The sequence below is a fragment of the Corythoichthys intestinalis genome, chromosome 16 (genome assembly GCF_030265065.1).
Source record: "Corythoichthys intestinalis isolate RoL2023-P3 chromosome 16, ASM3026506v1, whole genome shotgun sequence".
Lineage (NCBI taxonomy): Eukaryota > Metazoa > Chordata > Actinopteri > Syngnathiformes > Syngnathidae > Corythoichthys > Corythoichthys intestinalis.
Genome location: NC_080410.1, coordinates 15,555,639 through 15,571,044, shown reverse-complemented (window position 1 = coordinate 15,571,044; position 15,406 = coordinate 15,555,639). Strand labels below are relative to the sequence as shown.

Genomic DNA, 15,406 nt, shown 5'->3' with positions numbered 1-15,406 from the left:
TTTGGGACGAAATTGATTTGTTTCATTTCTATTTTTAGTTTCACTCTTCAGGTGATGGTTGAATAAAGTCAACAAATTATACCAACGTCTTTTGCATCGTCATTTGGGAGTTTAGCTACCTGTATAGCCAGGACTGAGGCTTAGCGTCTCAGTGAGGACAGTGCAGTCGTATTCCCTCCCGATGCAGTTATCTCCACCTTGCAATGACTGCAAGTCGCTTTGTTGTAATTTTTCCTCGTGAAGTGAAGACACACTTTCGAGCATTTGAACCTACATGCTGTCATTGTTATGTTTACGGCTGCAATGCTCATGCTAAACCATCGTAACCTTTCATTTTCACCCTGAAGTGTAGCCAAACTTTGGAGCGAGTGGTTCTTGGCGCCATGCCAGTTTGATGCGTCTGGACAACAAGATACGTCACGACGCAATATGCGTCTTTAGGAATCGTTAAAGGGATCGTTAAGGCTTTTTCATTGTGATGTCGAGGCCTCGAAACACTAGGAACCGGTTCGGAATTGGAATCAGATTTCGATTCCCATCCCTACTCATTGGTAGAGGTGGGTAGTAACATGTTAGTTACTCACACAGTTACAGAGAACAAGTATTTGATACACTGCCAACCCCATTGACAGTGTATCAAATACTTGTTCTCCCCACTGTATATTTACTTGAGTAACTTTTTGAGAAAAATGTAGTAGAGTGCGAGTAGTTTTACCATACATTATTTTTTTACTTTTATTTGAGTAGATTTGTGAAGAAGAAACACTACTTCGCTGCTGTGGGCTACACAAGAGTCGTTACATTTTTCCTCTTCATTCTACATATTTACTTCATTTTTGACAGAGATGCTGATAGTGGCTGTCTCAGTTTCACCATTGAGACGTTGCAGCAATAACCACATGACTCCATTATACTAATCAGATGTAACAATATTTTTTCTCCTCTAGAGGGCAATCATGCTCTTTGGACGGGTGACGTTTCATAGTGTTGTTGTGGTCTGAATTTGATGACTTTTGTGTTATCTTTTTAGCCTAATATGGTAATGTAGAAGGTTATAGCACAGTATAATAATAACAGTTCATATAGATTAGGTTGTACTGAGAAAAAAAATACCATTGTTAAAAAAAAAAATTCTGACAATTTAAGCAGTTGCACACAAAGTTGCTCATGACTTGAGTATTCTTTTCAACAAATACTTTTTTTTACTTGTACTTGAGTGTATTTTTGTATGACTACTTTTACATTATCTTGAGTAACATTATGTAGAAGTAACGCGACTCTTACTTGAGTAAAATTTTTGGCTACTCTATCCACCTCTGCTCGTTTGACCCATTGGCTGCAATTGGCTGCCACTGCCATGAACATTCGTTCATTTGCCCTTTTAGTCAAAAGGAACTGGATGTCAAGCGCAGTCAATGGCACTGAAACTGGAGTGTTACAGCCAGCGCTTCCAGTTTAAATGAAGTAGTGTCCGTAATTGTCAATGGCAGGCAATGGGTTAAAAATGTCTACCAGAACATCCAAAATGTCTGTCTTAAATATCATTTTCCTTCTCCCTATTTGTGCTGTAACCCCCTAAAAACAAAGTAATAGCTTCAGAAAGAAACAAACTTTTTCTCATCAAACAAAATTATGGAACCAAGTTTAGATTCAGGTTGCCGTTTGCATTCACAAAAACGTATACATTCAAAAGTTGGACTAAAACTTTGTTTGAAGGTTCTGGAGTGACCCTGCCAGATCCCAAACTTTAGTCCCATTGACTATCCATGGAGGGGAGTCAAGGTTAGGGCCTGTACTCAAAGGCCAAGCAATTTGTATCATCTTGAAAGATTATAGAATTGCTTCTGCCACAGGGTATAATAGATCAGACTAGACTAAATAGGCTGAAAGGTCTAAAAACCAACCATTAGTGCCATTTTCTTCCTCAGAGGAGCGAGGACGACTTTGTTTATGCGATGCAACAGCGCAGTTAATTCATCTATATGGTAATGTTTCATGACGTAAGGCGGTTGTAGGCGAGATGCAAAGTCAGCGCTATCCGATGGAGCTGTGTGACTTTCAGCTAATGACAGAGGGCCGAGGCTGAGGCACTTCATTACCGCACCGTACCGTCCCTCCGCAGCCGGCCAAGGCAGACGATTAAGCAAGTAATAGGAGGAAGTGTGTGGTGGCTGCATTGATGCTGTGACCGTAATGTGTGCAAACTCAGACAACCAGCACCCACCTCCATTTTTAGTGCTGAGTGATATGGAAAAAAATCTACCACGATATGAGCCATTTTATGTCACAATATCGATATGCCACAATACATTTTTAATTATTTGGAGAAAAATTACACAAAAAAACTACAAAACAGTTTGTCCCCCTCTCACTTCATGTTGAATTGACATTAAACTGACCTGCCACAAATTTTAAAGGCTTCAAATACTGCTCCAACATAAAACTATCTGATGTAAACGGATGCAGCAAAGTAGCAGAAACATTTTTGTTTTACCGTACAGATAACAAATTTTCTACTAATATTTATGACTAGTCGTTTTGACTTTTTAGACTGCTGTATATTAAGTTACTGTAAGTAACAATTAATTAATATAGATATTGGAACAAATTGTGTTAGTCACATTTGGTTGGTCAGATTGTTTTGTGTCACAGAGCGGGTAGTGGGAGCGTTGCAGACGTCGCAGCTGCAGCCAATTCAAGCTCATCAAGACTGGTTTTAAACCCATGCGATCCAATCCAAGGGTGCCGAGATATTAACTCACTGGCCGCCATTTGACACCTTGTACTTTCGAGTCGCATTGCATTTTGTAATTTCGCCCCCGCTTTGGGTTTTGGTCGTCTGACGCTTTCGCTTTGAATTCCTCTACCTTGTACATTGGCTTTCTGCCTACCACCTTGGTTTACCTTCGCATTTATAGTATTGATCAGAGATGGCTAGAGTATCCAAAAAAATTACCCAAGTAAGAGCAGCGTTACTTCGAATTAATATTACTCTAGTAAAAGTAAAAGTAGACGTCCAAAAATTGTACTCAAGTACAAGTAAAAAAAGTATTTGCGAAAAGAATCCTCAAGTAATGTGCAACAGTGTGAGTAACTGCTTATATTTTGCTGGATTTTTTTTTTTTTTTTTTTCAATAAATGTTTATTTTTTATTTTAAAAAAATAATTTATGAACTATTCTCATAATGATACTGTAAATACCCCATTACAACATAACTACATTAAGCCAAAGAAATACAAAAAAAAAAAAAAATCACTGAATTCCGACTAGAGAAAAAAATTAAATTCATTAAGCATTATTCGTCCAAAGAGCATGAGTGCCCTCTGGTGGAGAAAATGGTTCCTAGTTTGAATAGTGAAGAGTTCCTTCATAATTGAATGATCATATCTCCGGTTTTCCATTGTCAATCGGTGCCAAATAAAAACTGGGAGAGAGGTTAAAATCCGCGCTATCGAGTCATGTTGAGGGCAGCACTCTATACCAAATACTTCATTTTTTACGGTGCTTTATAGACATGATATGATTGAACAGGCTGGCGTGAAGATTGAACGGCAAGCTTGCGTCTGATTGGTATTATGGAGTCATGTGAATACTGCTGCGACGTCTCATTGGTGAAATCAGTAGAGCTACCCCGGCAAGACACCAAGCACGTCACTAATAAAATAATAAATCTAATATGTAGACTGAAGAGGAAAAATATAACGACTCTTGTGCAGCCCAAAGTAGCGTGGTAAGAGTAGCATTTTTTCTTCACAAATCTACTCAAGTAAAAAGTATGGCTTAGTAAAACTACTCTTAGAAGTACATTTTTCTCAAAAAGTTACTCAAGTAAATGTAATGGATTAATGTAACGCGTTACTACTCACCTCTGGTATTGATCCCCACCGACCTTCTGTCACTGACCCATTTTGTTATTTCTCCTTTTCCGCGATCAATTGTTTTTTTCGTTTTGTATTTAATAAACCCTTGAAGGCATCCCTCGGTCGTTTGTTGTCCGTTTCGAGCTCCAACTTTGTTTCCGAATTTGCGGACCATAACAGTGTTGTCTGTGTTCTCTATGGATTATATTAGTATGTGTTAGGGTTAGTATGGGTTGGTATTTAAATTGTCTTGCATGCATTACTCATGTACAGTTAGAAATTTGCTAACTATTGAGGAGAGGGACATCTTGAGGCTGAATAGTACTACTATGGCATATGGAATCCCAAAGTGTAGTCATCACAAATTGGCACGCCATCTGATGGCTAAAAGTTGTATTGCAGGAACAGCTCTATTTATGGCGATAATGACATTAATGGATGGGTGTTGATGGAAAGTTGTATATTGTTTTAGCAATATATATCGTCATATTGTACCACACTACTCCATTCAAAAAAACGGAGCTCAGGCTCACTCTCATGTAAATTACAGCTGATTAATAAGTCAATGGCCAATCCATTTGAACTGGAAGGGCTAGCAGCGAATAACATTCTTTTGACGTCTACTAGTGACAAACTCATTTAAATTTAGAGCAGAAGGATGAAAAGGACCACATAGGCACAAATTGCCTCATTGTGTCTTATCACACGAAACCTAATGTTTCTTTCTTTTATACTCCGCAAGCATTAGAACACAGACGACGAAATGCCAACAAACACACGACTTAATGGGTGCAAACTCAACAAATCCCTTAACCGCCTCATCAGTGGCTGAAGAGTCATGCAAATGAAGGCGGCGGTCAATAGGTGCTGGATCAGGTGAAGTGGCATTGATCAAAGTGCACACTGTGCTAAAAAGCCAGGATTAAACCACTCGTCTGTAAGCTCCACCTTGAACCTTGATCCTAACCTTTAAGCAATCAGCGAGATAACAGAGGCAAGAAGGCTGTGTGACTTCTACACCATCCATCACTGAGATTTCCGGGAGTCACATGCATAAGAGAGCTGCCGACATTCAAACAAAACCAGATAAGACGTGCTTGCTCGCATCGACGCCACAACACCTCGACTTTAAAAAGACGCTCGACGGATCACTTTTCTCTTACCTTGCGTTTTGTCGGCCAAACTCTCATCCCCTCGTCTCAGAAGTAGCATGATGGTGTAGCCTGGGCCTCCTCTCTCCCTCTCATAGCCTCAGACTGAGGGAGGCTGCACTACAAATTAACACAAGAGAGGAGTAGATTTTGGATCATTAAAAGCTACATGCTTGGGTTGCTTAATATTACGTACTGTAGATGGAGTCTATCTAAAATAATTGATTTTTTTTTTCTTTTTTTTCAAGGAATGAATGAATGTGCCTTTACAAACAGAGCTAGAGACGCACTTTTTACTTAAAAAAATGTAAATAGATTTCTAAAAATTCAAAATATTTAAAAGAATAGTTTCTATTAACTCTTGGCTGCTACTGACTGCATTAGATCTCCAATTCATTTTGACTGGGGGATGAACGAATGGCTTGGAAACCTGAGCATTCACACCCAGTCCTCCCAGTTAAATGAATTGGACATTGACACCGGACAGTCTCAAAGGAGCACAAAGGTAGCCCAATGTGCCTGGTCTAAATATAGTTTAGCAGTGATATGACATTGTGATTATCTAGGAATATTGCATTTCCAATCATTTGAAAATGTCATTAAGCAGAGATTTACAAGACTGTATTCGTAAAATCATTGTTGATCTTTATGATAAATCGCTAACATAATCAGTGTCATCAGACAATTGTGATGCTATCATTCATACAAGGCATGTGCCGATAACCGGTTTCAAGGTATACCATAGTATGAAAACATCTAGGTTTCAAAACTGCAAAAAATTTCCGTCATACCCTCCCTAAGATATTAGCCATTTTTTATGTTCCAAAAATGCATGGAGAAATCCCTCGCTTGCAACGGCAAGGCTCAACCCTCCCCCACCGGTTGTTGCTCAGTGTCAGTGAGTCAGCTGTGCAACACGATGGCTGGAGGAGGTGAAACTCCTGAACTTTTTCCCTCATCGAAGAAAACTAAATCGCTGGTATAGGAATACTTCGGCTACAGAAAAATTATAGATGACCGCACTTAGAGGCGGAGGGCTAAAGGACATGTGAAACATGTTGGTAACACTTTACAACATGGGTCCCTCAATTAACATTAGTTAAAGCATTTTTAGACAATAACTCATGTTTAAGTAACATGACAATAATTCATTTAATCCCTTATCTAACATTTATTAATATACAAATTAACATGAGTTAATGCATTAGTTAATGCATTTTAAGAAAATAATGTTTAAGTAACATTACAATAATTAATACAATTTCTCATCTAACATTTATTAATCTATTAATCAACATGAGTTAATGCATTTGTTAATGCATTTGTTAATGCATAACCAGACAGTAACTAATAGTTTGGTCAAATAAAAAAATATATACTGTATATAAAAAAAAAATCTAAAAATCGTCTTGCCCACCCGGGCGGTATGGTCTCTCCTTTCAAGCTCGGGTCCTCTACCAGAGGCCTGGGAGCTTGAGGGTTCTGCGCAGGATCTTAGCTGTCCCTAGGATTGCGCTCTTCTGAATGGAGACGTCGGATGTTGTTCCTGGTATCTGTTGGAGCCATGCACCCAGCTTGGAAGTTACTGCCCCTAGTGTCCCGATCACTACTGGCACCACTCTTGCCTTCACTCCCCACATTTTCTCCAACTCTTCTTTCAACCCTTGATATTTCTCCAGCTTTTCGTGTTCTGTTTTCCTGATGTTGCTATCGCTCGGGATTGCTACATCTATCACTACTGCTGTCTTCTGATGTTTATCCACCACCACTATGTCAGGCTGGTTGGCCATCACCAGTTTGTCTGTCTGGATCTGGAAGTCCCACAGGATCTTGGCACGGTTGTTCTCGACCTCCTTCGGAGGTGTCGCCCACCTTGACTCTGGGGTCTCCAGTCCGTACTCGGCACAGATGTTCCTGTACACTATGCCTGCTACCTGGTTATGTCGTTCCATGTATGCCTTGCCTGCTAGCATCTTACACCCTGCTCTGATGTGCTGGATTGTCTCAGGGGCCTCTTTGCATAGCCTGCACCTGGCGTCCTGTCTGGTGTGATAGACCCCGGCCTCTATTGCTCTTGTGTTAAGGGCCTGTTCTTGTGCTGCCATTGTCAGTGCCTCCGTGTTGTCTTTCAGTCCGGCCTTTTCCAGGCACTGGTATGTTTTTCCCATGTCAGCTACCTCCTCAATTTGTCGGTGGTACACACCATGCAGGGGCTTGTCCTTCCATGATAGCTCCTCAGGGACCTCCTCCTTATTGGGCTTCTGTTGCCTGAGGCGTTCACCGAGTAGGTCATCACTGGGTGCCATTTTCATGATGTACTCTTGGAGGGATGTAATTTCCTCCTGGATAGTGGCTCTGAGCATATATATATATATATATATATATATATATATATATATATATATATATATATATATATATATATATACACACACATACACTGGTGGTAGTAGTAAGTGATTGTTATTTTAAAATGAGAAACATTGCTCCGTGAGTCCTTGGGTGCTGCTAACCTAACCTTAAGTATGGTATTTCACGGGAATGCACCTCATCATAAGTATTACTTAACCTTAATTAACCATTACTAAAGTTTTTTAGGCCATTATTGTAAAGTGTAGCACATGTGTCCCTTAACTAAGAAATTATAAATGCTTAAGTTCCCACCCCCTTTAACCTATATTAACCATCACTGAATGCTTTTTGGACCCTTATTATAAAGTGTAGCACATGTGTCCCTGAACTCAGAAATTATAAATGCTAAGTTAACAAGCCCTAACCCTAAACCCAAACCCTAAACCTAACCCTATATAGGCCTTGTTTTTGTTTTTTTAATTTTACCAAACCATTAGTTACCGTCTGGTTATGCATTAACTAATGCATTAGCTAATGCATTAACTCATGTTAGTTAATATACTGTATTAATAAACGTTAGATAAGCAATTATATTAATTATTGCAATTTTACTTAAAAATTAGTTATTGTCTAAAAATGCATTAACTAATGTTAATTAAGGGACCCTTATTGTACAGTGTTACCAACATGTTTGCAGAGGGTGGCTGCCGAGGAGGCAATACCTCCAATATGAATTCACATTTATACAAAATTAAAGGTTAGTAAACACTGTCATGGACATTTCCCACCCGCTAGGAGAGTTAACTCCAGCGTGTTTAGTGGTGGTAAAATGGGTTTTTTTTTCCTCTCTGGCAACTGTCAGTGTTGAGAAAGAGAGTGAGTGTATAATGTAAAGGTGATACGAGTCATACACACCTGCTTTTTATGGAAAATAATTCAATTATTTTTGTTCTGATGGTGATAATGTTGAGCTGTGACTGTGGGTTTAGACTCACCTAAAGGACTGCATTTATTTTCATTTTATTTGGAATATTTTGTTGTTTTTTTGAATTTATTTTAACTTGACATTATACCTATGTTCCATTTCGCTAATATGCTTTGAAAAATAAAAATCCTGTTAAATGGATTTTTTTTTTTTTTTTTTTTTTAATAAACATCTCAAAGTAAACCACTTTTGAGCTGTAATTCCAATACTCTGATACCGTGAAATTGTGATATTTTGGCTTAAGGTTATCATACAGTCAGAATATCATACCTGCATATGCCTAATTTATCCCATATAATGTAATTTCATAAGTGTGTATCATAATTGTAGCCCTTTGCATTAATCCAAAAAGTAACTCTCAGTTTTAAATAAGTTTATCTTGACCAAAAAACAGAAAAAATCATAATGACAAGAGTAGGGGGAAAAAAACATTACACTCACAGCTCATACTACACCACGGGTACAATTTCAATAAGTGATTTGATAATTGATGCCAAATAGCATTAGCATTATCTTCATCAATAAAGAACTGTTTTAAGCTCCACTCATGTATAGAACGCTATATTACTGACATTTTCTTGTGTTCGTCATCATCTAAAATAATTAAGAAACAAGAGGCTATTACTAGTATTCAATCAGTTAGTAGTGTCATTTGTTATGTCACGTCGCTGTGATTACGAATTAATATGTGTAGAAGGAATTGTTTCAATGAAGCGAAACGTCTCATAAACTTGAACGATACCATCTGTCAACATCATCAGGCAATTAATAGAAAGATGATTTAATCAACTCAAAAGAAGATAGATAACATTTAGAAGGGTGAATTAACCGTATAATATCTTTTAACTTTGTTTTTTTCTGATAACCAACATCATTTTATTACAATGTGACTTCATGATATACTGTATTCTGTGGCACCTCTGTACCGCATTAGTATGGAGGCTACAATTTCCTAAATTTCCAAAATGAAAAGGTGAGAAGTTGCATGGTAGCTTTTTGAGAGTCTATTTAGAATTATGTGGGCGGTTTATCTCGGAGAACTTACAGCAATTTAGGGAGGAAAAGCAGCTATTTCAAGGTAAATGTACTCCACAGGAGCAGCTTCTTTTCTCTTCTTTGCTCCAGCGGGCTGACGTCTGCCAGTCTGCTGTTTTAAAAGGGGAACAAGGAAGACAGAGGGTTAGAAGGGGGTCACAGACGCTTTCAGGAGCCTTAAGTGCCCATTGCAACATTTGACCTGCTGCCTGAAGATTTGTTCACTTAGGAAGATTTAAGAATACACAATTCAGTCTTAACTCACTGGCTAACTGGCTGCCATTGACAGAGCTAGACATCCAATCGGATTGGACTGGGGGGCGATGGCTGCAACTGGGCGATCATCCCATCAAATGGATTTGATTTCTATCACTGTCAATGGCAATGAATGGCGTAAAAACACAATTGCGTAATTTAGTTTCAATCACTTCCAGCCCCTCCTAGTTAAGATGGATCGGACCTCTATCACCGACAATGGCAGCCAGAGTTGGGCTACAGTATATGAGGTGACTTTTATAAAACAAAAATAAATAAAATTCCTAGAGCAAAATACACACTAGCGACACTTATCTGAATTCATTATTTTATTCTTATTTTTCTTATTATTTTATTCAATTCATTACAGATTATTTTTGGAATTTTTGTTTTTGTTGTTATTTTTTATTACTCATGGCTGTTTTTTAATTTGGGTTTTATTCTTTTCACGTAAATTTTTTTTTTTTTACCAAAATGGATCCTTCCCTTCATTCATTTTATTTGAAATTATTCACGTGCAGGCAACTCTATACTACAATGGCGTACCGCACGCATGCTATTTTTAGACCGTGACGTCGCATCGTAAAGCGGAAGTAAAGCCGAAGTGGGACATTATAGACCCGCCCTCGCATAGAAACAACGTAATTTGTGCTACTTTTTGCCGGTAATCTTTAAAAAACGAACATGCTGATCGCACATTACTTTTTTGAAACTTGTAGAAACGACTCTAGACATTACGACACATGAAGGATGTTTTCTTCATACGTTTCCGGAAACCAAAAACTCGAGAGAAAAAAATTTGAAGACCGAATCAACTTGCGCGGACTTTAACACCAGCTCGGTGAATCTATTCACATTTCATATGAAGTAAACATTTTGTTGGGTTGGCATGGTCTCTCAGAGGACAAAGAGGTAAGCCATTTTTATATTTTTAACTTATTTTTTTAGCGTAACGTTGTGCCATACTGCTTCTGTCTGACAATGAATGATCTGAAAAGAATTACAATGGTATCTGACTGCCACTGTTACATATATATATATATATATATATAAACAACTTTTTGAAGATTTGTTATCAATGAAAAAAATTAAAAGTGTTCGTTGGCTGTCACTGAGTAGCATTTGCGATCACTACAAAAAGCTAACTAAATTACCCCCAAGAACGGTCAGAGACGTAGGAAAACCAGAGAATGTATAAGAAAGACAGGGCTGATGGTAAAGGATAGATTGTTGAAACAGGAGAATGTCATTGTCAGTCGCGTCGTTAAAAAAGCTAAGGCTATGCTTAGGTCGGCTCATTTTTTTCGTCTTTTTCAGCCTTTGACACTCAAGCCATCTCTTTAACTGAACATTTTTATGTTCTTCCACATCTTGGCCAGTAAATTTGGCACCAGGCACATCATTTTCGGAGAGAATTGGTAGGTTTAGCTCTGTAAACATCTCCTTCGTACACGATTTCCATTCATTTCCTATAGACCCTACTCACCAACGTCACAGAATGACGTGTCGCGGTATCCGGCCGCCATATTGTCCGTCATTGTTTATCCGTAATCTCAATGGTTTCAATTTGTCGTGCAATTTATAGTGCAATTCATGGAAGCCCCGGTGCTTTCAGACGCTGTAAACTCATTGGATGCGTTGCAAAAAGGGGGTTTTGTGGAAAAGCTTCAGTCTATCCATTCGCCAGATCCATATTTGATGCCTAAATCGCTATTTTTCGACCCACTGTCTTCGCCCTCTCTGCCTGACATCTGCTACCCTGATATCTACAACTATCTTGTCCACACAAAATCAGCTCATTCTCACGAAAGTTTGAAAAACTTTAAGAGCAGCACTCTAAGCAACATTACCCCGTGTGACTCTTTACTTCCAATTTTCTAAAATGGCGACAATCAATAAAAAAAAAAGTTGACTGCGATGGCCGACGCTTCAAGGATAGGTGGATATTAGACTATTTCTTCAATAAAACACGCAACAACTGTGTCTGCCTCATTTGCAAAGAGACAGTCGCTGTTTTGAAAGAGTTCGATGTGACGCGATAATGATATTACTGAACAAGACACGCTGACATGTACGACAACATTACAGGGAAGATACGCAGCGAGAAATTATAGCAACTTGAAGCTAGTTTGATTTCACAGCAGCAGTATTTCGCAAGAGCCCGAGTGTCGAAAGAGAACGCCACAAAGACGAGACTGCTGAAATTATGAATTTAAAAAAATAATAAAGCAAATGTGACACACAGAAGGGCTTGCTAAAATTTGTTTCAATATATTGTTCTATGTAAATCAGCTAAGGTAGCCCCCCGCATTTTTACCACACCAAATCTGGCCCCTTTTGCAAAAGGTTTGGACACACCTGTTTAACTGATGATCCGTAGACGAGGCCAGCTTCTTTCACTTGGTACCAGCTAAATATTATTCAAAATGTAATAATGGTAGAAGAAAAAAAGCATCTTGAATTTGAAACTGTATGTTGTCGGCGATTAGCCTCGCAAGGAACTTACTTGTGGTTGTCAGCCCAAAACCCTCTAAATATATATTAAATGCATCTTACCAGATATAAAATGACTACTACATAATCTGTGGTAATCGTTTGGAGCCCAGTTTTCTCGTCGAATTGCAGCAGTCCATCTCGCTCCCCTCTCCGGGTCTCTCGGAATGCAGTAGAACTTCAAGTCTCTCCATCTATCGTCTCTGTTATTGCAACCAACCGCCACACACGCCTTCACCATTTTGATTATTAATGTTAACGAGCAGAAAAACACGCCATAATAGGAGGAATTTACGTAGCGGTAACGCGTCAACACGACGAGTTGACGGACAATATGGCGCGGAGGCGTGGTTGTGACGTCATGTGAGTAGGGTCTATAAGGGACGAACGGTGGCTTGTCCCTACTTAGCAACAGTAGCTAATGTCATGAATATTAATGAGCATAAGTGACGTGTTGCTTGCGGTACGCCATTGGATGTCATATGAGGGCAGCGAAATACTGTAGTGCCATCGTCCAAAAGTTTGAGACTGTCCTATGTGAATGTAAAAATAATAATAATAATAAATATGATAAACATTTAAGAGGGGGAAAAAAACTAATTCCTTCATGAAAGTGTTAATCAGTTTAACTGCATCTCATAACTCCTTGTAGTAAACTCAATGTGTATGTATTTGTGTGTGTGTGGTGGTTGCGGTGGTAGATTGGCAAATGCAAATAACTGCTGAGTTGATTCAAAAAAGAAAAAACAGCCCAATCGGATAAATTATACATTTGCTCCAGATGTACAGTAGCATTAAATTACATACATGCATAACATAAAACAACCCCCAACACTATGCTAATAAGTGGCTGCTATCAAATCTGCTTATGCATAGCTCATATTCATGGGTGACAAAATGAAAGTACATCATACATCTGAGAAGGTCATTCACCAGTAAGAGCTGTCAAGGGATCCTGAACATAACATACATTCTTCAAGTCTGTGAGAGCCTACCAGAAGGATCTAACGGCTTGAAAAGCATATTATTATAGCCATTTTTTTTCTCTTCAAAACGTGCACGACTCATGAAGGCATTATCATCTAGGAAATGCATCATTCCCATGAAAACAGAAATGTTCTTTAGTGAGAACTTGGAGTCTAAAATCCATACAGAACAAAATAACGTGCATTTTTGGCTGCCTTGCTGCGCTTTGCAACTCATCTGTCCATTAGTCCATTTTTAACCTGAGCTGACTAAAAATATCTTTGAAAATGAGATGGAAGTATCATGGAAGCTGCTTATTGATTACAAAACAATTGTTTTAATTGACATTATGGCTGATAATGAAGCAAGGGCGTAGGTTTGCATAGGGATGGTAGGGTACCACTACCAACTTTTCAGGATGCTCATATTGTCCACACTTTTAAGCAACCTTATTTGCATTATATAATGAGTTCAGTTCCAGTGGTATGAAAAAGTATCTGAACCTTTTGGAATTTCTCACATTTCTGCATGAAATCACCATCAAATGTGATCTGATCGTTGACAAAATGACACAGATGAAAAAAAACAGTGTCTGCTTTAACTAAAACCTCCCAAACATTTATAGGTTTTCATATTTTAATGAGGATAGTATGCAAACAATGACAGAAGGGGGGAAAATAAGTAAGTGAACCATCGCATTTAATATTTTGTGGCCCCTTTTGGCAGCAATGACTTCAACCAGACGCTTCCTGTAGCTGCAGATCAGTCTGGCACATCAATCAGGACTAACCTTAGCCCATTCTTCTCTACAAAACAGCTGTAGTTCAGTCAGATTCCTGGGATGCCACAGCATCTCAATGGAGTTCAAGTTTGGACTTCAACTTGGCCACTCCAGAACGTGTATTTTGTTCTTCTGAAACCATTCTGAAGTTGATTTACTTCTGTGTTTTAGATCATTGTCTTGTTGCAGCATCCATCCCCTTTTTGGCTTCAAATGTCTGTGAGACGGCCTCAGGTTTTCCTGCAAAACATCCTGAACCTAAACCTTTGAATTCATTCTTTCATTAATGATTACAAGTTGTCCAGGCCCTGAGGCAGCAAAACAGCCCAAAATCAGGATGCTCCCTCCACCATGCTTCACGGTGGGGATGAGGTGTTGATGTTGGTCAGCTCTTCTATTTTTCCTCCACACATGACATTGTGTGTTACTCCCAAACAATTCAACTTTGGCTTCATCAGTCATCATCATTCAAAATATTTTGCCAAAACCTCTGTGGAGTGTCCAAGTGCCTTTTTGCGAACATTAAACGAGCAACAATGTTTTTTTAGAAAGCAGTGGCTTCCTCTGTGGAGTCCTCCCATGAACACCGTTCTTGGCCATAGCTTTACATATTGTTGGTGTGTGCACAGAGATATTGTACTGTGCCAGTGATTTCTGTAAGTAGTTAGCAGACACTCTAGGGTTCTTTTTTTTTACCTCTCTGAGTATTCTGCGCTGAACTCTTGGCGTAATCTTTGGTGGACGGTCACTCCTTGGGAGAGAAGCAACAGTGCCAACTCTCTCTGATGAACATCCAGACTTTTAGAGATGGTTTTGTATCCTTTCCCAGCTTCATACAAATCAACAATCCTTGATCGCAGGTCTTCAGACAGCTCTTTTGACCGAGCCATGATGCACATCAGACAATGCTTCTCATCAAGACAATTCTTACCAAGTGTGTGTTTTATAGTGGGCAGGGCAGCTTTAAACCACTCATCAGTGATTGGGAACACACCTGACTTAAATTGTTTGGTAGAAATTGGTTTCAATTGCTCTTTAAGTCTCCTGAGGCAGGAGGTTCACTTACTTATTTTTCTCCCTTCATTTTTTTTGCATGCTATCCTCATTAAAATATGAAAACATATAAATGTTTGGGAGGTTTTAGTTTAAGAAGACACCGTTTTTACATCTGTGTGATTTTGACAAGGATCAGATCACAATTGATGGTGATTTTATGCAGAAATGAGAAAAATTCCAAAAGGTTCAGATACCTTTTCATACTACCGTATATAGGTAATTTAGATTGTGTTCCCAATTGTTGTAAGAATAGAATTGACCCTACCGTTGTTAAGTGAATTATTTTCATTATTGTCAGACTTACATTTACCCCCCCTTTCACTTGCTGAATGTGCCGGTCCATTTTTTTTCCCTCAAAGCACATTTGATTGGCTGATGACTTGACCCTCATCCTGCCCAAACCCCCAGCCCCCTGCCGCCTCCTCTGCCGCCCTTCGAAGAGGAGGGATATTAGAAGGGTTTGGTTTTTGT

General features: G+C 38.9%; 1 protein-coding gene across 7 annotated transcripts in view; it reads right to left on the bottom strand.

Annotated features, from left to right (window-relative positions):
- The window catches only part of LOC130931850 (glutamate receptor ionotropic, NMDA 2B-like), a 419,867-nt gene that overhangs the window by 265,564 nt on the left and 138,897 nt on the right, over positions 1 to 15,406 (bottom strand). For 3 of the 7 annotated variants that reach the window (XM_057860982.1, XM_057860980.1, XM_057860981.1), the window contains exons 2-3: positions 9,395 to 9,496; positions 5,025 to 5,132 (exon numbers count right to left, since the gene is read on the bottom strand). In XM_057860982.1, the coding sequence (XP_057716965.1) occupies positions 5,025 to 5,051 (27 nt within the window). In that variant the 5' untranslated portion in view covers positions 5,052 to 5,132; positions 9,395 to 9,496. The remainder of the gene's footprint in view (positions 1 to 5,024; positions 5,133 to 9,394; positions 9,497 to 15,406) is intronic. The other 4 variants (XM_057860986.1, XM_057860983.1, XM_057860984.1 and 1 more) reach the window with 2 other exon arrangements.